Source organism: Hermetia illucens, chromosome 7 (assembly GCF_905115235.1).
Source record: "Hermetia illucens chromosome 7, iHerIll2.2.curated.20191125, whole genome shotgun sequence".
Taxonomy (NCBI): Eukaryota; Metazoa; Arthropoda; class Insecta; order Diptera; family Stratiomyidae; genus Hermetia; species Hermetia illucens.
Window position 1 is genome coordinate 12,808,421 of NC_051855.1, and position 23,937 is coordinate 12,832,357.

The window sequence follows — 23,937 nt, forward strand, 5'->3', positions numbered from 1 at the left end:
TTCTCGTTTAGTACTTTCCAAATAATGAAAAAAAAACCCAAATTTCGATTTTGAAATTTTAGGGTATCAACGTGAAAAAGCAAGGTTATAGCCTTTGATTTTTTGATGACGAAAATGGGGAAAAGCTGAAAAATCATTTTTCGAGGATTTAGACCTTAATTTCTCGTTTAGTACTTTCCAAATAATGAAAAAAAAAACCCAAATTTCGATTTTGAAATTTTAGGGTATCAACGTGAAAAAGCAAGGTTATAGCCTTTGATTTTTTGATGACGAAAATGGGGAAAAGCTGAAAAATCATTTTTCGAGGATTTAGACCTTAATTTCTCGTTTAGTACTTTCCAAATAATGAAAAAAAAACCCAAATTTCGATTTTGAAATTTTAGGGTATCAACGTGAAAAAGCAAGGTTATAGCCTTTGATTTTTTGATGACGAAAATGGGGAAAAGCTGAAAAATCATTTTTCGAGGATTTAGACCTTAATTTCTCGTTTAGTACTTTCCAAATAATGAAAAAAAAACCCAAATTTCGATTTTGAAATTTTAGGGTATCAACGTCAAAAAGCAAGGTTATAGCCTTTGATTTTTTGATGACGAAAATGGGGAAAAGCTGAAAAATCATTTTTCGAGGATTTAGACCTTAATTTCTCGTTTAGTACTTTCCAAATAATGAAAAAAAAACCCAAATTTCGATTTTGAAATTTTAGGGTATCAACGTCGAAAAAGCAAGGTTATAGCCTTTGATTTTTTGATGACGAAAATGGGGAAAAGCTGAAAAATCATTTTTCGAGGATTTAGACCTTAATTTCTCGTTTAGTACTTTCCAAATAATGAAAAAAAAACCCAAATTTCGATTTTGAAATTTTAGGGTATCAACGTCGAAAAAGCAAGGTTATAGCCTTTGATTTTTTGATGACGAAAATGGGGAAAAGCTGAAAAATCATTTTTCGAGGATTTAGACCTTAATTTCTCGTTTAGTACTTTCCAAATAATGAAAAAAAAAACCCAAATTTCGATTTTGAAATTTTAGGGTATCAACGTGCAAAAAGCAAGGTTATAGCCTTTGATTTTTTGATGACGAAAATGGGGAAAAGCTGAAAAATCATTTTTCGAGGATTTAGACCTTAATTTCTCGTTTAGTACTTTCCAAATAATGAAAAAAAAACCCAAATTTCGATTTTGAAATTTTAGGGTATCAACGTCAAAAAGCAAGGTTATAGCCTTTGATTTTTTGATGACGAAAATGGGGAAAAGCTGAAAAATCATTTTTCGAGGATTTAGACCTTAATTTCTCGTTTAGTACTTTCCAAATAATGAAAAAAAAACCCAAATTTCGATTTTGAAATTTTAGGGTATCAACGTGAAAAAGCAAGGTTATAGCCTTTGATTTTTTGATGACGAAAATGGGGAAAAGCTGAAAAATCATTTTTCGAGGATTTAGACCTTAATTTCTCGTTTAGTACTTTCCAAATAATGAAAAAAAAACCCAAATTTCGATTTTGAAATTTTAGGGTATCGAACGTGCAAAAAGCAAGGTTATAGCCTTTGATTTTTTGATGACGAAAATGGGGAAAAGCTGAAAAATCATTTTTCGAGGATTTAGACCTTAATTTCTCGTTTAGTACTTTCCAAATAATGAAAAAAAAACCCAAATTTCGATTTTGAAATTTTAGGGTATCGACGTCAAAAAGCAAGGTTATAGCCTTTGATTTTTTGATGACGAAAATGGGGAAAAGCTGAAAAATCATTTTTCGAGGATTTAGACCTTAATTTCTCGTTTAGTACTTTCCAAATAATGAAAAAAAAAACCCAAATTTCGATTTTGAAATTTTAGGGTATCGAACGTGCAAAAAGCAAGGTTATAGCCTTTGATTTTTTGATGACGAAAATGGGGAAAAGCTGAAAAATCATTTTTCGAGGATTTAGACCTTAATTTCTCGTTTAGTACTTTCCAAATAATGAAAAAAAAACCCAAATTTCGATTTTGAAATTTTAGGGTATCGAACGTGCAAAAAGCAAGGTTATAGCCTTTGATTTTTTGATGACGAAAATGGGGAAAAGCTGAAAAATCATTTTTCGAGGATTTAGACCTTAATTTCTCGTTTAGTACTTTCCAAATAATGAAAAAAAAACCCAAATTTCGATTTTGAAATTTTAGGGTATCAACGTCAAAAAGCAAGGTTATAGCCTTTGATTTTTTGATGACGAAAATGGGGAAAAGCTGAAAAATCATTTTTCGAGGATTTAGACCGTTAATTTCTCGTTTAGTACTTTCCAAATAATGAAAAAAAAACCCAAATTTCGATTTTGAAATTTTAGGGTATCAACGTGAAAAAGCAAGGTTATAGCCTTTGATTTTTTGATGACGAAAATGGGGAAAAGCTGAAAAATCATTTTTCGAGGATTTAGACCTTAATTTCTCGTTTAGTACTTTCCAAATAATGAAAAAAAAACCCAAATTTCGATTTTGAAATTTTAGGGTATCAACGTGAAAAAGCAAGGTTATAGCCTTTGATTTTTTGATGACGAAAATGGGGAAAAGCTGAAAAATCATTTTTCGAGGATTTAGACGTTAATTTCTCGTTTAGTACTTTCCAAATAATGAAAAAAAAAACCAAATTTCGATTTTGAAATTTTAGGGTATCAACGTGAAAAAGCAAGGTTATAGCCTTTGATTTTTTGATGACGAAAATGGGGAAAAGCTGAAAAATCATTTTTCGAGGATTTAGACCTTAATTTCTCGTTTAGTACTTTCCAAATAATGAAAAAAAAACCCAAATTTCGATTTTGAAATTTTAGGGTATCAACGTGAAAAAGCAAGGTTATAGCCTTTGATTTTTTGATGACGAAAATGGGGAAAAGCTGAAAAATCATTTTTCGAGGATTTAGACCTTAATTTCTCGTTTAGTACTTTCCAAATAATGAAAAAAAAACCCAAATTTCGATTTTGAAATTTTAGGGTATCAACGTGAAAAAGCAAGGTTATAGCCTTTGATTTTTTGATGACGAAAATGGGGAAAAGCTGAAAAATCATTTTTCGAGGATTTAGACCTTAATTTCTCGTTTAGTACTTTCCAAATAATGAAAAAAAAACCCAAATTTCGATTTTGAAATTTTAGGGTATCAACGTCAAAAAGCAAGGTTATAGCCTTTGATTTTTTGATGACGAAAATGGGGAAAAGCTGAAAAATCATTTTTCGAGGATTTAGACCTTAATTTCTCGTTTAGTACTTTCCAAATAATGAAAAAAAAACCCAAATTTCGATTTTGAAATTTTAGGGTATCAACGTGAAAAAGCAAGGTTATAGCCTTTGATTTTTTGATGACGAAAATGGGGAAAAGCTGAAAAATCATTTTTCGAGGATTTAGACTGTTAATTTCTCGTTTAGTACTTGCCAAATAATGAAAAAAAAACCCAATTTTCGATTTTGAAATTTTAGGGTATCAGCGTGTGGGGGCAAGTGTATAGCCTTTGAAATATGGATAATAGCTCACACAAGGACCATACTCCTCCTTAAATTCCTTGAAAGATATTGAAACTTACCTATTTGACGATCTTTCTATTGCTCACATTTTGTTTTAATTTTCTACTAACCCATGCCTCCTAGAATTCCTAATTTTTATTTTTTCTTTTTTTTTTTTATAAAAAGGTATTATGAAACGGGATCAATAAAACCGCGTGCGATTGGTGGTTCAAAACCGCGTGTTGCAACGACACCGGTTGTACAAAAAATTGCTGACTATAAGCGTGAATGTCCAAGTATTTTTGCATGGGAGATACGGGATCGATTGCTATCTGAAGCTGTTTGTAATAGTGACAACATACCAAGTGTGAGTATATTTTTTTTTATTTTATTTAAATTTAATAAATATCTACATAGATGGTGTGTACGTAAAATAGATATACATGAATTCTACCAAGTTATGGATGAAGCGTTTATGTCAAATTGGTTCTAATGGAGAGATATATACAATACTTCAAAAGCGAGCCCTCCAATGGAATCACTTCAAAAATTAGATTATTTATTATTTATTCCAATCTTGTATTGAAAATTCTTAGCACTATTTAGTAAATAAAAGGAATTAAAGATTGCTTCGTCTTTGATTAAATTTCATTTTCTTATTAAGCCGTAATTATAGTAAGCATATGTGGTAACTGAATTCAGGATAAGAAATGTCAATGCTAAAAATTCATGTCCAAATCGAAACTGCTATTGTGGAGTCTAATTCTGAAGATGTGTTACAATATCGAGATTTCTTCGTGCTCCTGGCAAACAACTGGTTCTTAGACTAAGCCATCTTAGGGACTTTTCCCTTTTTAATTTTTCGTATTAGCGTATCCTTTCTCAGCACTCAATCGTTCTCGCTGTGGTGTGAAATTGAGGAGGGCTGATTTTAAACCTCTTCCTGATCTTTTCCGTCTTTGCATCTAAGGGAAAGGATTGATGGTTTCTGCTGCAGTAGAGCTCGTTGTTTCGTCAATTACGGGGGGAATAATCGAGTTAGTAATGGCAGGAACTGAACCTGTTTCATTAGACTCACTGGCATCACTTCTGATTCCGTTTTCAGCGTGATTGTGAGGCCTGTGTTCTTTAGTATTCTCTTCTTGTAGCACACCAGCCTCGTCACCCACGTTGAAAGCTATGAATTGTCATTTGCCTGAATCTACCTGCCCTTCGTTTCCTACTTCATCTGCGCTCTGACTAGTAATTTCTAAAGACAGGAACTCAACTTCAGTGAACTTGTTTCAATCCAGAGGAAATATTCCAGTAGCCCTGAAACCGCTTACAGTATTCTCTCCAGTGGCTGCTTTCAGAAAGGCAGTTTTGAAAACACCAGCTACATCATAAAGACTTGGAGTTTGACCAGGATAGCAAACATTCTAGTGGTTCGTAGCAGAAACATAAAATACCTTTAATGGTCCAGGTTTGATGCTCCATCGTGGGTACCAATTCACGTTTTACAGTGGGATCTATACTACCCTTTGACCTTTCTTCTTGGTGACGTTTAAATCGTCCTTTATGCGCTGTCTGTCTGTCTGTTACATGCGATTCATTTGGAAACGGCTGAACCGCGGCATTTAACATCTGCCAGCCGCTTCGGTCACGCTGCTCCCAGGGCAGAGGTTAGGCACCGTCTGACGATTTGCCTCTGCTCTGATAAGAAACCTTGAAGCCATCTTCGTCTAATATTTTGAAGTTTGGGTGTTAAGCCCTAAACGAGGGGTCCATGGACCAAAAAACGAGGGAATAAATTGCTTTCCATTTGGTCCGGTCCGACATCAAGTGGATGCGGGGCTAGGATCCTGCAATTTAAAAAAAAAAAAAAACATTTTCAAATTTTGGTATTTACATGATGTCCTGAATTAAAATAATTGGATAAGGCGAATAGATTGAGGATGAAAAATACAGTTCCAAACTTCACGCCTTAATTCAGTTTGGTTACTTCAAAATCGTTACTTTGAGGCTGCCCTTTCTGTCTCGAAAAGCAGAAAAACAAGATACTTTTACAGGCAAAATTGGAAGTCAGAAATAGTTCGGCTCCCTTTCGCCAAGAAAAAAAAACACCGAAAAACAAAAACAAAAAACATCAGGCGACAAATTCCTAATCATAGATGTTTGTTTTTGTTCACTATGAAAACATGGCTCCATGACAAATAAACTTTTCGACGCCAGACATTGTAATCATATATGCTATGGAGAAGGAATAACACGGAGCAATTTCTAACCATCTCTTAAAGGGAGACAGAAGAAAACGGCAATTGAGTAGGGAATATGAAGCTTGGAAAGGGTTCTCGTCGTGTTGTTGTGTCTCCAATGTACTAGAGCATGTAATTCTATTCGGTTCAGTGGATAAACAGACACACGTCCATTTATTGGGAGACACACATCGACCAACCATTCATTTGGTCAGACCTGCCCAGACCCGCAACTAGACATTGACGAGAAACCGTACCCCCACCCTACCCCCCATCACCTTGTATTTGACGTGTACATTCAGTGCCTGGAAAACTGATCCCCCCAACTGTATAGTCGAGAAGCGACTACTCCTGTAATCCTATGCGATGCTAATGATGACACCAACGAACGATGATGATGCTCATGATGATGCTGGGAGATATGTATAGTAAGAAATGTTGGGGGATGCAGGAATACCCACATACGATCGGGTTGATATCCGGAGGCGTGGTGAATTCACTGGAGCCTATTAAATTACCCAACGATTCTTCACAGAAACGTCAATGGACGTGGACATAGCCCCCAATTCGGAAACCTATAGTGTATGTATGGATAGATATATGGGCTGAAACGTCACCCCTACCGGGAGCATATATGTATACCAGACCATACCATGCATGCATATACCCAGCCATATTCGGAAAAGAGAATGAATGTGTATTAACAAATGAGCTAAAAAGATGTACAACATTGAATCAATTATACGAACATATTTGATGGTGGAGTTAATAAAGGGAAATGGTATTATGTGGACGAATGAATCTAGGATGTTGGGTTTGTTAATCCCCTCCCCCTCCCCCCCCACCCTCTAAATTGCTCTGAAAAAAATCCATCTATTGCCATCAAAAGGCCTTTCACGAGATATTTTTAAATATTTTTTAATTGAACAAGGCAAAGGGATATCCGTCGATTAATAAACCTTTCATATGACCAAAGGATATTTAGATGAACTAGGCAAAGTTGGGGACCTCTCTACTGTAACAATGTCCCTTCAGCGTCATGATTTTTCGAAATTTAACCGCACAAGTTAACTTTTCCACTATTCGCTTCATATTCATTTCCCCTTCATATTAAATGGTTCAGTATCTTTTCTAAAAAAAAAAAAGATTCCATCATCAACAAAAGCGTCAAAACTTTACCCTCCTCTTTTATCTTCCTATTTTACTGGTAAACCGCATGAATAAATGAATCATAAAAAAAAAAAATGTCTAAAAGGTGCTACTCTTCCTTGTGATGCAATCATTTGTCGTTACCTATCCTATCAGCAGCCACCACAAAACATAAGGGTCCAAAGGTAAACAACATACAACACACCCCGTAGTAACATAATATGGAGAAATACAATAGGGAATAGATACATTACCTGAGGCACCCCGTGAAACCATGCCATCAGGCTGGATAGTTCAGTCCAGGTTTATGGCAAGATGTCGATAGTGTGATCATTTGATCAAGATACCATCCCCACAGCAAAAAGAAAAATGAAAGGTTATTATCATCCCTTTTATTCCTTTATAGTTCCCATTGTATCTACTCGAAGCCATTCATAATGCTAATTTGTGCGTGTATTAGCTGGATTTTATGTGATACCCTGTTTTCGAGAGATCTAGTTACTTCTCTCCCTTTCTAACCATTTTTCATCCCTGCTGTGTTTTGTGTGTTAAAAGCAAGTAACTATTGTTTGCAATCTGATCATTGTTGGCGATCCTCCCTATGTATCTATATTGAATTTGGTGTACAAAGGATTTTCATCTGCAAGTTGCTATCCAGAGTGATATGCATGTATGAGTGAATAATGTATCTGGCGGGATATAATCAGATCAAAGATGTAGGCACGATCACTTAATACGGTCAACATTTTGAGTTTTTTTTTTTCTGTTAAAAATATCATCCTGAGGATCATGCCTACCCATCTGGCTCTGCTTTGTTTTTTGTTTTATTCCCTTTTGTTTAGATTCGGTGTTTAATCCCGCAATTCTGGACAAACTGGGAACACAATAAAATAACCGTTGAATCTATTTACTTAACAATTGAAAAGTCCTTCGACACCATTTTGAATTTATAATTCGGATGTTGTCATTACGTCAATCAGATACTTTTTAGTTCCCTGAGTAATTGGTTTCCCAAATGTCTTAACAACCTTAGAGCTACATGAAAATTTACATGACTCGTTGCACGAAAAATTTTAATTGGAAATGATTGGAATATTGTCGGTGAAGCAACAACTGGACAGCCAGGAGACCTAATGGAAGACCAATGGCCTAAACACAACAGCGGAGTGACTGCATCCGTCGGTAGTGCGAAAACTGTCAAATGAAAATCATTACACGGACGGTAAATAAGTCCGGTGCGCAATGCAACACGCAGACAAGTTCGGAAATTCGAAATTTTCGAAAGTTTGTTACGTCATTTGCAATATGGCGGCACTTTTAAATTTGAATGGGATTAATTATTTTCCGAGCTGTCACAATCTCGGCAAATGCCGGATTTTACTTAATACTAGCACTGAGTGCCAAGCATTTAGGCTCGGACGATCCTACCTATTTAAAAGATAAAGGAGCGGTGGTGGTGGTGACCGGTGCTAGGTCAATGAGAGAATCCGTCAAGAACTCCTCGCAACATTGACCACGTATGCAGAATGGTGTACTTTTGCATGGTTTGAGCCAGAAGGCGTGAGAGCCCCAGAACATCAAGGGATTTAGGTACAATGCCTGTAGTTGACAATATTATGGGGACTACAATCACATTTTCGAGACGCCAAATTTCTTTGATTTCTCGAGCGAATGGTTCATAGTTCACCTTCTTCTCCACGCGTGCAGCGCATTTAGGACGGCGTCGACGGAGGCAGTGTGTGTCATCGCAGGAATGATCCCTATAAATCTTCTAGCGAGCGAGGCACAATGGCTCTACGAAAAACGGAAGGCAAATTCAGCCAAGGTGAATGCGGATTTCCGAAAAGCCATCAGGAGAGAGTTGTGTGGCAAGTGACAACAACGGTGCGATAACTCCGACAAGGGCCGGTGGACCCATACATTGATCCCGTGTATCGAGAAATGGGTCAACCGAAAGCACGGAGAATTGAATTACCACCTGACACAGTTCCTTACGGGACACGGTGGCTATAGGAAGTACTTGCATTGCTTCGAGTTGGACTAGTCTCCCAACTGTCCTGAATGCGGTGCTATATCCGAGGACCCGGAGCACGTTATGTTCCATTGTCCCAGATTTCTGCAGCAGAAAAGGAGGTTAAACAGGATCTTAGGGGCGGACATCGAGCCTTCCAACCTGGTGGAAGAGATGCTGAAGTCGGAGGAAAACTGGATGGCGGTAAATGAGGCAGTAGCCGTGGTGCAGACAAAACTCCTGGAGTTGGATCGAGCTCGGAAGGCGGCGCGACGGAGACGCGACATGGACGAGCTGGTATAGCGAACCAGAGCCTCCCCCGCGAATTAATACTTCACGGTGGTCCTGCGGGGAGGAGCGGAAGAGTGGGGGTGGTTTTGGTGGGTGCGAATCCCACACACTGTTGCAACCTGGCGCAGCAGCGTCTTTCCACCTCCATTCATAGAAAAAAAGATACCTTGGCTTCAGTCACATTGAGCTAGCGTGTACTAGTGCGAAGGACATGTCGAGGCAATGCTGGAGATGAGGCGCGGAAGGCCATATCAATAAGGACTGTGGGCTTCACTCAAATTGCATACTTTATAAAAGAACTACGCGGAAAAAAGAGCAAACCATTCGCAAAAAAGATATCATGGCGATAATTAGTGGGTCATATCGGAATCACGTTGGTGGTATTTGCGACAAAGACCAAACCGACCAAACAGCGCTATGGACTTGTGGAGAGCAAACCTACCAGGGAATAATAGGGTATTTGAAAGAGAGATTCACTTGAGCGAAGGTGAAAGAGCTTCACATATGCAGCTGTTATACTCTACACCTAGCACTAAACTTACTGAGTGAGAGCGGATGCTGAGCACTCTGCTTTTGAACTCAAGAGGACGTCAGTCAATAATCGCTGCTGGAATTCTAATTTCTGGGCTCTTGAATACCCTGGCTTGTATGCCCGAAGTATTCGAAGAGCTAGATTTAATACTCGTAAATCTGAGCGCCGAAACGTATCTGTGGTCTATAGTGGATCTGATATACGTGAGACAGAAGACTAGTCCGGCAATTTCTTGGGGAATATTTTCACTGTTGTAACCAGGCATGGCAATCAAGCGTGAATTTATCTCGGAAAAGAGAATATTGAGTCTGTTGCCGGCGAAAGATTTTAAGGACACGTTTTTCGTGGTGGCCAGAGGATCAACTAATAGGTGACAACAACATGCGATGCTACTATGTCCAATAGACGACTGATCTTCATTAAGGACCAACTGAAACGACAAAAGGAACTGTATCAAACAATTGTACGAAGTTGAGTCGATATAGACCCTTCTGGTGAAGCTTACCGGTTGGTAATGAAAACGCTGCAAAGAAGTGTCCCCGCCGCCTTCTAAAAGATATTGTTACCATTCTGTTTCCTCAACCAAAACAGCGAAAAGCAAACGGGAGCCCAGTTCGGCGAATACGTGGTTCCTGCAATTACCGAGAAGGAACTACGGGAAGGTCAGCTCTCGAATACAATGGGCCATTACGGGCTGAGTGCTCAAAGACTATAGCTTCTCCCCACCACAAACACAAGTCAGCGACAACAAGACCCTAGGTTGAATGGCACCATTGTTGGAGCTTTAAAGGTGTCAATAAAGGCTAGATCGGACTTATTTCAAACAAACAACCCCAAATAAATTTCACATAAGATACTTCTAAGTAACCTAAACGTGACGCCAAACAAAGCCCAAATAATCTAGAAGGATTAAGAAGGATGCAGTTGAACACAGTAATATGAACTTGAAATTACTAAATCTATTAGCTTATTTCCATATTAAGAAGTAGCAACAATCCTTTAAGTGATTATCATTTTGTTGACATGCTCTCTTTTTTGAACCCTTTTCTTTGGAAGAGGTAGATAGTAACCTGTATGAAGTGCAAACTATCCCATCGAAGGCAACGTTGTGTTCTTCCTTACAAGCACAAAAGGAAACCTAAGGATAATAGCATAATTCTGGGCAAAGTATCAAGATACTATAGCCAAAAAACAAGGGCCCAAATCATGAGGTATTGGACAAACCAGTTTAAAATTCCAATTACTGAAAAAAACAACATTCAAACTGGCTTTTCGACACAAAATAGTCATCAGAATAATTGTTTTGTTCTGTCTTTCTCGACACAATACCCACTTCTGCAGGCACTCTCAAAGTAGCACAAAAATCCTTTAGTTTCTTGAGTGGACACATTTTCATATGACTCCCGGAGTATCTTTCAGATACTATGCCCATATCTGTTTCAAAAATAGGCTAGATTAGGAGTGATCATGATCTTTTCCTGTAGATGATCATAATGAGTCCAAACACGATATGCATACAAACAAACGGACCAGGCGAAGAACCCTCGTTAGGATTATCTGGGATATAGATATTGGCTCCTTAGAGATGGTCTGGTTTTTAAAACGAAAACTCAATGCTGACTATAATCTCTAAGTCCGCAAACTATTGTTATTACCTGAAAATTCATGGATCTCATGTTGAATAGAATTTCAGCTGTCGTCGGCACCTCTTGACATACTTATACTCTCGAGAGATGAGATAATAATTCGGCCAAGATTAAAATCGGTAGGTAAAAAAGATAACCAGAGCCAAAATGATTCGAGATTATTGGGTATGCCTGGAGTAAAAAAAGTAGATGCATCTACTCTTTAGTACAATAGCCATGACAAAAGGTATAGGCATTATGTGATACAGTTTTTTTTTCTTTTGAGTAGAAATACGTGTGCTCTCACTTTAGAAACCCAGACGTAGCTTAGCGCGGAGTTTAGATACATAGATTCATCTTTTTCCAAACGAAGGGAGATAGGACGCTAAAAAATGGCAATGTGGCACTTTAAAACTTCTTCATTCATTCATTACTTTTTCAAGAGATTTTCTGTGATAAAAGAGGATTAAAAGTGTTGAAATATATACGACAATCGGAATGGATCACGAGTATTTGGCGGCGTATCGATTTTGAATATTTACTGGCTTATATCCAAAACATCATACATATAGACAGTATCTGTCCATTAAATTATGACTGCTAAGAACATATGCCATTTTCTCCTTCTTCCTTCTCCGCAGGACCGCTGCAAAGCATTACTTCGCGAGGAGCACTGGACGCTTTAAGCGACCAAACCTCCAATATTCATGCGTCCTCCCAAGTTCATAGTCCCTGCATACTTTTGATTGCCAAGTTCCAGTTATTATAATAGCTTATGTTGATTTTGAGAGTCCTCCAAGCTCCTCCTCTCTAGACAGTGGAACATAAATTTGGGCAGATACTTCCTGTAAACCACCATGTCCTGACAGGAGTTGCGTCAGAGCGTAGTTAATCTCGCCATGTTGTCACTGAATCCACTCCTCAAAGTGTGGGTGCAACGACCCCTCTGGGAGTCATCCCACTGTTGCTGACACTTTTTCAACGACTCTCATCTTGCCGCCTTTCGGTATTCTGTATCCTTTTTAGGTGGACAGACAGCATGCCTCACTTGCCAGAATGTCCATCGGGATCATTCCCACAATAACACACGCTACCTCGCCTGATGTTGTTCTGAAGGTGCTGCACACCCTTAGCGCCAGTAAGCGGTAAGTCATGTTCACTCTCCTCCCCTGGTGTTTCCTCCCAAAGTCGTGCCGAGTATAATAGTGTGGAGCGAACCACTGCGGCCACAAGTATCGTGGACCTCCAATGTTAGGCATCATCCGCGCTAATGATACGCTGGCATTTGCCGCTTTCTCCAAGGCATAGTCCAGGTATCCCTTGAATCTCCCTCAGGTGTTTGATAACCGGCTTCGAAGTGATGATGTGTCCACCAATACGAATATTAACCGTATTCCTCTTCCTACGGTTGGTAACCAAGGCCACCTCCCTCTTTTGTTCCGCAAGATCAAGCTGAATCATCTCCACCCATGCTTTTATGGCGCTAATGGGACTTGGTCAGGGTATACTTCAACGTCTTCAGGTTGTGTCGTGACGACAACCACGGCTAGATCATCTGTGAAACCGATTATCATGCCACTTGAAGGACAAGGACCCCATTATATACCACGCTCCATAGGAGAGGACACAACACTCCTGCTGTGACTGGGTACCACTTGGATCCCTCATTCATATCATTATTATTATTCTGTTAAGGGAAAGTCGCACCGCGTCCTTGAAGAACTATTGTGACCCTTCTACTGGTTATAGTGTACCTGTTGATCATAGTATCTCAAGCAGGCCTGTAACCGTTAAGAACTTTAGTATGTTCCTCACTTCCAGAAGTTTCAGCTTTGCATCTGGTATTAAGTGTTCTCCCAGATGTATCGACCTAGTTTGCACAAGTGCCGGATACTGTCCCAGGACGTGCATAGAGGTTTCGTCCTCCTCCTCACAGAACCTGCAGGCAATGTCCGTAGATATCCCTAGCTTCCCTAGGTGGTAGTTCAGCCGACAATGACCAGTGAGAATTCCCACTATGATTCGAAGGTTCTTTTTGGTGAGGTTTAAGCAATCCTTTGTGCGCATGTTTTCGTATCCCCCAATAAGCACCCTGGACTGCTCCATCCCTGGTAGGCCCGCCCAATATAGTTCCCTCAACCGTTTCTTAGATTCATAGCCATGAAACCGTTTCCGATTCCACAGAAGGGTTCTGGCCCGTATAAAGGCATCCCTGCTCCCTTCTTGGCTAGTTCATCCGCTGCCTCATTGCCTTCCAGCCCAACATGGCCTGGAACCCAAAGTATCCAGACCTTGTTGGACGAGCCGAGTGTATTCAGTCTCTCAAGGCATTCCCATACCAGTTTAGAGTTCACCTGGTTGGACCTAAGTGCCTTGATCGCTGCTTGGCTATCGGTGAGAATAACTATGTTCTGCCCCCTGTAGTTCCTTTGCAGATTAAAGGAGGCACATTTGTCTATGGCGTAAATTTCCGCCTGGAATATGCTAGTGTACCTGCCCATTGGCTCAAAGTACATTTTCCTTGGACCAATGACACCGGCATCCGCTCCCTCTGCTGTGAGGGATCCGTCAGTGTACCAAGTAATCAGTTGCTGGTTTAAGCCGTATGTCGCAGCCACGCTCTCCCAGTTTGCCTTGTCATTCCAACGTGTTTCAAACTTCTTATCGAAGTGAAACCTCGTTGTCATGTTGTCCCTCGGTATCAGTAATTCGGGATACCGCCTAGAAAGGATATCAATCTTCCTTCGATTTAGGCAGCTCCCCGCCTCACTCATGCTACCGGCCATCCATATCATACCAAAGTGCCCTCTCCGAAAGAATAACTTTCAAGGAACTTAGTCAAAAAACTAGGCACATCCGTTTTAGCCAGAGAGCTTCCTATCCACTCCCAGCTGGCTTAATTTAACGCATTTTTTATGTCCAACGTCAACACGGCACAGCATTTATTAGACGACACCGCAATTCGAGCTAGCTTCACAACAACGTCTACGGCTTGTCGAAATCCAAACTGTCGCTCCGATAGTCCATCCTTATATTCAATGATAGGGAGCAGTCTATGGCCCTTTCAAACCCACCTTGGCCACCACATAGTGAAAGAACAACACGGCTTTGTTAAGCGTAGGCCTACTGTATCCGACTTGCTCAACTTGTCGCTAAATGTCTAAATCCAGGGCAGTAAGTGCATAATTTTTGGACAGACCTTACTAAAGCCTTCGACACTGTAAATCACAAGATACCTCTATCCAAAATCTCGTCTCTAAACGTTCCGATACCACTTGTTTTATGTTTTGCCTCTTACCTATCCAACTGATCCTACTACGTTTGTTTTGATGGTTGCACATCTCGCTCCTTCTCCCCATTCTCTGATGTCTCGCAGGGATCTATTTTGGGTCCCTTTTTATTTTCATTTTTTATCAACGACCTTCAACCCCCTCGCCCTCCTTACTTACCCCTGTTTGCTCTATGCCGACGACTTTAAGCTGGTTTCCGCTATATCGTCGCCTATGGACTGTGTTTCCCTTCACTCTGACCTAGACACTCTGGTTCGTTGGTGCTCTGCTAATGGGTTAGGGCTAAAGTGCTACTCGCTTAAATCATCACTCACTTCCTTCTCCTACTCTATTAATGGACAATCCTAAATTCCACTGGGGGGAGTCACTTTTGACAACAAGTTTCGCTTCGACACTCATTGCCTCATTGAGGTCACTAATCGAGTAGTAAAATTGTCAAGTTTTATACTTCGCTGCTTCTATGATTTTTAGTCCATCCAACTCTTCTTAGCTTTCTTCAATTTCCTCGTGAGGAATACCCTCGGGAAACGGTGGGGAGGGGGGGGGGTCGTCCTATCACCTCACGGAAGCATCTAAAAAGATACTAAGGTTTGCTCGAAGCGAGAGGCTCGGTGATATGGACCACATTGTCAACGAATGCAGCAGGCCCTCAAATTCATATTGTGTCAAAGAATGAAGGGTTCACATAATAGCCATACTGCTGAAAGCACCATAACTGGAGTGAAAAAATTAAGTTAGCTCAACTTTTGAAAAGTCACATTCCCAGACCACTTCCGAAGTCAACCTTAACAATTAGTGGATAATAGGTTAGACTGAGAAACACCTTCCCTCACAGTACCCTCGGCTTCGGAATAAAAACACATAATGAAGTAACTTATGCTAACAGGATAATACCATAGATGGGCCCGCATCCACTGCTTGTTTTTGGTGCTCCCCTTTATCTGGGGGCGAGCAGGTCACTTACGGTGTTCGACCTCTCATCTTCTTCATAACCACTCTGTATGCTATTCCCCAGGGTCTGAATTTGCGCAAAGTTCCATGAAGCATTCTCGCTCTCACTGGTCCGTATAGTCTGCTAAAGTCTACCTCGAAGGTTCTCCGTTTCTCTTCGAAGTCTGGTCTTCGTTCAGATCGTTGGTAGATCCTTCTAGCTCGAAAACATGCAGCTCGCACCTCCGCAATCTCTTCATTCCACCAATAGTTTGACTGCCTTTTTGCGAGGACTCGCCGACTTTTCAGTGAAGCGTCGCATGCTCTCATTCTGCGTCCCATCATTTGCGCTACCTTTTCTGAAGCCGCATCACCGGAATTGTGGGTTCCCAATATTGCATCAACCTCATTTCTTTAGCATCCAAGGTTCTTTTAGGCACTTGGATCTGCTGCTGATATCTTTCCACCCTCTTTCGAAAGGGACACAACTTGCATCTTCTATTTTACCTTAATATCTCCTTTTTACCCATCCACTCCATGGTCAGATACTGTACGGGACGAAAATCTCAACGATAGTCCTGTCAGTCCAACTCGAACGAGGGATGACAATTCAAAAGATTTTAGTATAAAATGTGCGGACAGTGGGGCGTTGAAGGGGGGGGAGGAAAAACGCTGGGCTTCAAGACTCCAAGACAAACATTAAGTCCTTCTCCACTTATGCCTACAATTGACAAATACAAGGCGTAAAACTGTACGATTATTACCTACCCTTAAAATTCAATTTATTTAAATGTATTACCTGGCCTCCATCTCCCCCCCCCCCAATCTACGCGCATGTACTACTACAGAAAAATTTCAACCCTCAAACTGGAGTGCATGTACCATCATCACTTTTATTCCTCCACCATTTTTGCATTTACATCTGGCAAACAAACCATTGCAGTCGCAATCTCCTTACTCGGAACTCCCAAAACATATCCTGCCTTGGATTCTGGTCTATTTTTTTCGTCTCCTTCTATTGCTAAGGGGGAAGCGAATTGAATGGGGGCCAACATTTTTCGATTATTTTGTTATTTTTCCCACAGACCAATATCACCCTCTTCATCCCCCCAGTTACAAATCCCTTCAAACTTGGCGCACAATAACTTTTATTCTGGGCGCACTTTCCTGTGTTTGCATTTTCCAAAGTGTTCCTTCCTAAGGATCTACTATTCTAGTCTTTCCCAATGACCGCTGCTGCCATCTTACAATCCTGAATTTGCTGTGCTCGTGAAAGTAAAAAGATGGGGTGGGGGGGCAATAATGCGGGAAAATGGAAAATGGAGTATGACAGAAAGGGAGAGAGATTTTATGGATCTGTTGTAAATATTTGAAAACTGGGTAGGAAACATCAATTCTGCCGCGAAATGTGGGTCTAAATCGAAATTCCTCTCACAAAGAAAATGCCACGCTCCAACCATTTACACGTTTCTGGCTTTGGGGTTTCCTTCGCATTTGATGATCCCCTCTTTACACTGCCTTCTCCTGACAGTTATACTGTCTTCACCCTGTGGTTATCGGCATTATTTTGGGGATAGAAATTTCTTTTTCACATCGGTATGATATTGGGAGTCAAATATTGATTAATTTTGCAGAGCTACGTACGTCCATTCGAGCTCCAAATGAAAAGGTGAAGGGGATGAAATTGAATTGGATGTTCTGCTGGGATTATCAAAATGCTGATTCTAGGCGAAAAATCTTCTTATAGAAAGATGGAGATATTAGTAATGTTTAGGATATACAGAGTAGATAATTTAAATATCTAAATTTAGCCCCGGATATAAATTTTATATGACGCACTTTCCATCCACTTATTCGCCTGTTGAGATGTCCTTCTCAGGGTGAAGCAAGGCGGGAGAACATCAAACAAAAACTTTGACCAATTCTCCTTGGAATTTGCCTTGAATGTTAGCCAACATTTAACAAATAAGAAAGTTGTTTTTCGAAATTTAACAAAGTTCATTTCAACCCCCTATTCGGCGGTGCGATGGCCGAGGCGGTTGAAATATCAGCTTGAGGATCTCGACTTCGTGCCCCGGTTTCGAATCACGGCCACAGCCATCGATGCTTGCAGTTGACCAAAATAGGAGATGGGATTGTAAAGTGGGCCTACTAAAGGCTTACCTACTGGAATAGGTAATACAGTGGAACCCCATCGATTATTCGGATTTCAAGTTAATTCGTGCAAATTGGGTGGTCCGCAGAGTTAATTTTCTTTATTTTGCACTCCCGATAATTGGTAATCCCAACATTTTCTAACAAATCAGTCCCTTGGCCATCCGAATTATCGGGGCTCGACTGTATTTTCCAATATTATGCCTTATATTATGCTAAATTTTGTAATCCTAGGATAAATTTAAGGGGGCTTTCCAGTACCAGTAGTCAATTACCCCTGAACAGGGCATAGTGCATCTGCCACGACTACCCGAGAAGCCTGAACGCCTCCTCCACCGTTGTGTGCCATGGGTTTCTGGAGCGACCCACTCGTCGATCGCCTTATTACCCTTCCTTAATGTTTGATTTATCAACTGCTATTTCCACCTTCTGGTGAACACGCCTAAGGGTATTTGGCTCTCTTCCCAATCATCTTATTCGGAAGTAAGGATTTCGCAAATCTAATCTTGGTAACCCACAAAAATTTACACCAACGATGATAGAGTATCGTTAGAGAAACGTGGGAGGCGCAACACTATAAGGACTTTGCCTTGGGTTTGAACACGCCCACGAATCAACAACACCTCAAAAATTTACACCAACGATGATAGAGTATCGTTAGAGAAACGTGGGAGGCGCAACGCTATAAGGACTTTGCCTTGGGTCTTAACGCGCCCACGGATCAACAACACCTCAAAAATTTACACCAACGATGTTAGAGTGTCGTTAGAGAAACGTGGGAGGCGCAACACTATAAGGACTTTGCCTTGGGTCTGAACGCGCCCACGAATCAACAACACTACAAAAATTCACTCCAACGATGTTAGAGTGTCGTTAGAGAAACGTGGGAGGCGCAACACTATAAGGACTTTGCCTTGGGTTTGAACGCGCCCACGTATCAACAACACCACAAAAATTCACACCAACGATGTTAGAGTGTCGTTAGAGAAACGTGGGAGGCGCAACACTATAAGGACTTTGCCTTGGGTTTGAACGCGCCCACGTATCAACAACACCACAAAAATTCACACCAACGATGTTAGAGTGTCGTTAGAGAAACGTGGGAGGCGCAACACTATAAGGACTTTGCCTTGGGTTTGAACGCGCCCACGTATCAACAACACCACAAAAATTCACTCCAACGATGATAGAGTGTCGTTAGAGAAACGTGGGAGACGCAACACTATAAGGACTTTGCCTTGGGTCTGAACGCGCCCACGAATCAACAACACTACAAAAAACAATGCACACCAACGATGACGTTCAAGTAGTGTTTTATATTGTGTAGACGAAACACAATCACTATAATTTCCCGCACAACTTGCTTTGTTAAATGAGCTCCTAGGACTGCTGATGAAACATGACTTTGCACAGTATTGAAGGAAGGATTGTGCATTGAGGGCGGCAAATATGAAGCATTGCCCCTACGTTTCCACAGGTCTAAATCTTCCAAATGTTTCAAAATTGTCTGTACCAGAGCGCTAAGAATGGCTGTTTTGTAGCCATGAGCAGAATGGAGGTAGTGCATATAATTGAAAGGGCATGAATTTCTTCCCAACGCTACCTTCCTCCTCAATCTAGCACTTCATCTAGAACAACCTCAATTTCGATACCACACTTCCATACTACTTCATACAAACAGGCAGTCCCAACTTTGGTAATTAAGTCTTAAGAGTCCCTAGATATTCCACCTTCAGATAAAGATGAAGAAAAAAAAAACTGAAGTCAGCAGAGTCCAACCAAGAACTTCCTTGCCTAGAAGTTCCTCAAAACACGTGAGATGGTAACAACTCCAAGTTACACTAATTTGGTTCGAGGTGATGTCCAGTTACCATCTCAATCTACTTCATCACATATACCAAGCACTTCTGCCGACCAACCACTGGCATCACACTTTCTAGATTCACTTGTACCACCTGTCGTAAAACTCATTAAGAGCTTTAGTGATAACCTAGAATCTTCATCATCATCAACGGCGCAACAAACGGTCTAGGCCTGCCTTAGTTAGGAACTCTAGACACCACGGTTTTGCGCCGAGGTCTACCAATTCGATATCCCTAAAAGCTATCTGGCGAATTCAACTTATTTTTATATATAAATTTTTGAAAGTAAAATAACACTCACCGCAAGACCAGACGTGAGGTTTCTAAAAGGTGAGGTTCCGCTCCGGTCTCTGTTCGGCTCTCCTTCAGGTTCTTCTAGTGTTGCTCCGGTAGTAATGTCACGTGAGAGGAAAGAAATTTCGCGGAGCCTTCTGCCGACCTGACCGTTGTTTCGAATAAGGTGCCACCGTTTGGGCTGCAGAACCCGGGGGAGTGGTTCCTCCAGTTAGAGGCGGGGGTCACGACAGGCACCACTAAATTCAACTGCGGGTTAGTTGGCTTGGACGAGAAATCCGTCGCAATCATCGCCGATGTGCTGAGCGAGTGCTCCTATCTCCGGCTGAAGGACGAGCCCATCAGGTGCCGGTCGGTAGGTGAGACAGCCAAGCTGAACCACTTGCTGACAGATTGGACGCTATTTAGCAGCTGGGTGAGGACAAGGTCGGTGCGGAGCTCGTAAAGTCCTTGTGGCTTCTTGGTGTTGTATCTAATTAATTACCTCGTACCTGTGTCACCTGGAAGTTCGTAAAGCACTGATTAATGCCAGCCGTTTGATACGTGACATCGCTAGATGTAGGGAAAACAAACGTACACCCCTTCGCTTGCGGGGTATGGGGACAGCCTCCCCCCCCCCTTTTGTTTTTTTTTGGGAGTAGGGTAGGTGAATGCGTTTACGCACAGTGTTGGACTCCCGCAACAGCACGCTGGCGGACTACCAACTAAACACCTCCCTGTCATCCGAGAACTAGCCTGGAACCGTTTGACACATTACTTCGGGCTAGCCCTCCCGCTCTCCCGGCTTTGGGAGCCTTCAAGTCAGGGAATTCCTTTCACCAACGGGAGGGGAGGGGAGGAAGGGAGTTGTTGTTAGTTCAGGGAACCCCTTGCCGGTCGAGTTCGATCTTCTTCGTAGTAAGAAGAGCCCGAACATAATGCGCAATACGATTCCAGCTGCCAGCGCTCTTCAGCGTCTCTCTGACAATGTTGTCTGGAGAGAGCTCCCCATGTGTCTGCATAAAGCTGCTGGCGCCTTCCCAGCCCTGTGCAGGTAAGACTGAAAACCTCCATGCCCACTTAGAAGTTGAGTAAGGAAGTAATCAATCTCACCGTGCTTTCTGTTCAACCATGGGTCTAATTTGTCGATGAGCCGCGCAGTCCACTTGCCCCTTGGCTCATTTTGCCAAGAAAGTTGCCACTCGCTAAGGGTGCGTTGACGTTCTTCACGGGCAACCACTTCTCTTAAGTTTTCGCCCTTACGGCGATAGATAGCTTTGCACTCCTTGGCAAGGAGGGCAATGGGGATCACTCCCGCAATCACGATCACAGCCGGTTCGGAGACGGTGCGATAAGCAGACGCCACTCGCAAAGCTCCCCGCCTCTGCACTTGAGCGAGGCGTTTACGATGCACCTCCTTGTCAAGGGCATCAGCCCATACCTCCGCACCATAGAGAAGGACGGACTGCGTTGCTCCCATGAGGAGACGTCTCCTAGTTGATATAGAGCCGCCGACATTCTGTGTCTGGGGAACAATGCCCGCACAATACGGTCCATCTGGTCGATGCTCAATATGCAGGGCTTCCGCAGAGCCCCGATTTTCCGAGTGACAAGCTTATAGCCAAGTCCCCACGGGTAACCTCCCCCTTAAACTCTACACAAAATCACGCCTTTGCAACGGTTATCTTAAACGTGTTGAAAAGTTGACTGATTTTTTTTCAGCCGAGTGGAAACTGAATGAAAATTGCATAACATATATTGACATATTACCAACGGATCATTGTGGGAGTAACAGCTCAACGCCTGGAACAAATAGCAAAATTAGATCACTGAACTTCGTTACCCATAATTTGTTCAAAGTAAAAGGATTTTCGTCCCAATCATCAACATATCCCAAAATTGGGAGTGTTGTATGTATAGGAAAGCAAACATAGTTTTCTATGTAAAGCGATTTCCACATTTTACATGTAATCGCTCTTCATGTACGCTTTCCTCCTCCCCTATGTTACCATTAATGAAGGCCAATATTTGCTTCTCTCCTTTATGCTTGCAGGATCGAATAAATTGGGTTTTTGTGGTCTACCATAAAATAATTGGATGCAACATATGGCGCATTGAAAATATTATACGTAACATTATATATATATGTGCGCAAATACACGTAGTATGCCCACCATCCGTCTGTATTCCATTCAGTGAAGCGCGAAACCAACCCCTGGAATGCTGGGCGAATGTAGACCCTTCAAACTTCATCAAAGAAGGGGACATTGCTCCGTTTGTTCCTTTTTATATTTCCTTCAATCTCTTTGCGCTCAGATAAAACCCCGAAAAAATCTATTGTTCAACGCTTTGCTACTCTCGTACCTCTCGCGCATATTTTACGCAAAATGGAATCTACTTTTGTATCTGTTCTTGTTGTTATTAAATTGTACAAAATTGTTATCATGTTTATTTTCTACGGTCATGTCTTATGGGTATGCATGTCGTCTGGTGAATTGAAAAACAGTTTAGGATAAATTGAATTTTCTTTAAGGTTGGTTTAATCTCAATTGTGGGATTGGATATGCCTCGTTTTGATTTTGATCTTGATCTCTCTCCTTTTGCATTTTTAGATTCAATTTATTTTGGGCGGTCCTGAGGTTTCCGAATAATGTCTGAATAGAATTGAATTAAATTATGTATAATAGTGTTAGAGCGACTAATCACATTCAGTAATAATGAAATAATGTGGCATTAAAATGGGGGTTTTGATTGAAATCTGATCACTGTGTGTAGCTTTTAAAAAAAGATTCAAAAGCAATCAATGTTGTTCTATGGAGGCAAATGTTTAACTAGTATGCAGGGTGTCCCGTTTATGATGGTATCAATTTTAATGGTGGAAAGTACCACCTGTTTGAGGAAAATTGGTCCATGGAATGGACACTCCATCTTTGACCGTTACAGAGTTATAGCGTTTTTCGTGAATAGTGTCAAAAAACTTGACCTGCCCAAGAAAATCACAATTTCCCACTACCTCAATCATTTAATTCCAGATTTGATAAACAAAGAATAACGGTTTCGTCCAGGGCAAAGGAACGTCATCAGACGCAGCCTCACCTCAGGCCTAGGAGCAGCGTGACCGAAAATGACAACAGGTGGAAAACGCTCCTTTATATAATCGCCAAAAACACGACAAAAGTGCGAATTATATCCAAGTTAAACCGCCAATAGTTTGGGCCTAAGCTTGGGTAAAGCTAGACTATTGTTTGGAATATAGGGCCCAGGCGCAGTAAACAGCCCGACAAGGACAGCCTCTGGAAAATCAATCATCGATTGTGTCCATGAACAAGGACATCTTGGGCCAGACAGTGCATGGCATGTCAGAAGTATAAGACTTCTAAGCATATGAAAAAAGAAGCACGTGTGTTCTCCAGGGTCCACCAAGCGCTTCCACTCCATCCTCCACCTCGACATCATTGGCCCATTGCGAGATTCGCATAGTTTCAGGTATTGCCTCACAATCATCGATAGGTTTACGCGGTGGCCTGAGGCAATTTCCCTGAAAGATATAACGGCACTATCATGTGCCGAAGCCCTCTATCGAAAGTGGATTCCACGCTTTGGTGTGCCGGCGATTATGTTCACTGACCAGGAGGGGATACAGTTTGAATCCTCTCTTTTCTCGGAGTCAGGCAAACTTCTTGGCTTCAAACGCCACCGGGCAACTACCTACCACCCTGAGCACAACGGAATGCTCGAAAGATGGCACAGGCTTAAGGCCGCTAAAATGGCGCAATACCATCCTTCCCAGTCGCAAATCCTGGCTTTCGTCCTACTTGTTCTACGGACAATCAGCCACGATGAGTTTTCCGTAAACCCCGCGGAACTTATAAAAGGGGACAACCCAGTTCTGGACGTGTGATCAAGCCTAAATTCAACCGGTCTGTTGCGTCTGTTCAAGGACCCCGTGAGCCTGATCAAACTATTGCCTCCCGCCAAACATGCGAAAAACGTTATCAGCATGCCCAGGGATCGTCGGACAAGCACGTTTTGGTAAGGACTGACGACTCCCGGAAGCCATTGCAACCACCATACAATGGACCTCACAAAGTTCTTGAGCAAGATCCGCACCACTACACCTTCGACG

General features: G+C 41.5%; 1 protein-coding gene across 5 annotated transcripts in view; it reads left to right on the top strand.

Annotated features, from left to right (window-relative positions):
- The window catches only part of LOC119660891 (paired box protein Pax-6), a 148,927-nt gene that overhangs the window by 86,989 nt on the left and 38,001 nt on the right, over nt 1-23,937 (top strand). For all 5 annotated transcript variants that reach the window (XM_038069821.1, XM_038069820.1, XM_038069817.1 and 2 more), the window contains one exon: nt 3,647-3,827. In XM_038069821.1, the coding sequence (XP_037925749.1) occupies nt 3,647-3,827 (181 nt within the window). The remainder of the gene's footprint in view (nt 1-3,646; nt 3,828-23,937) is intronic.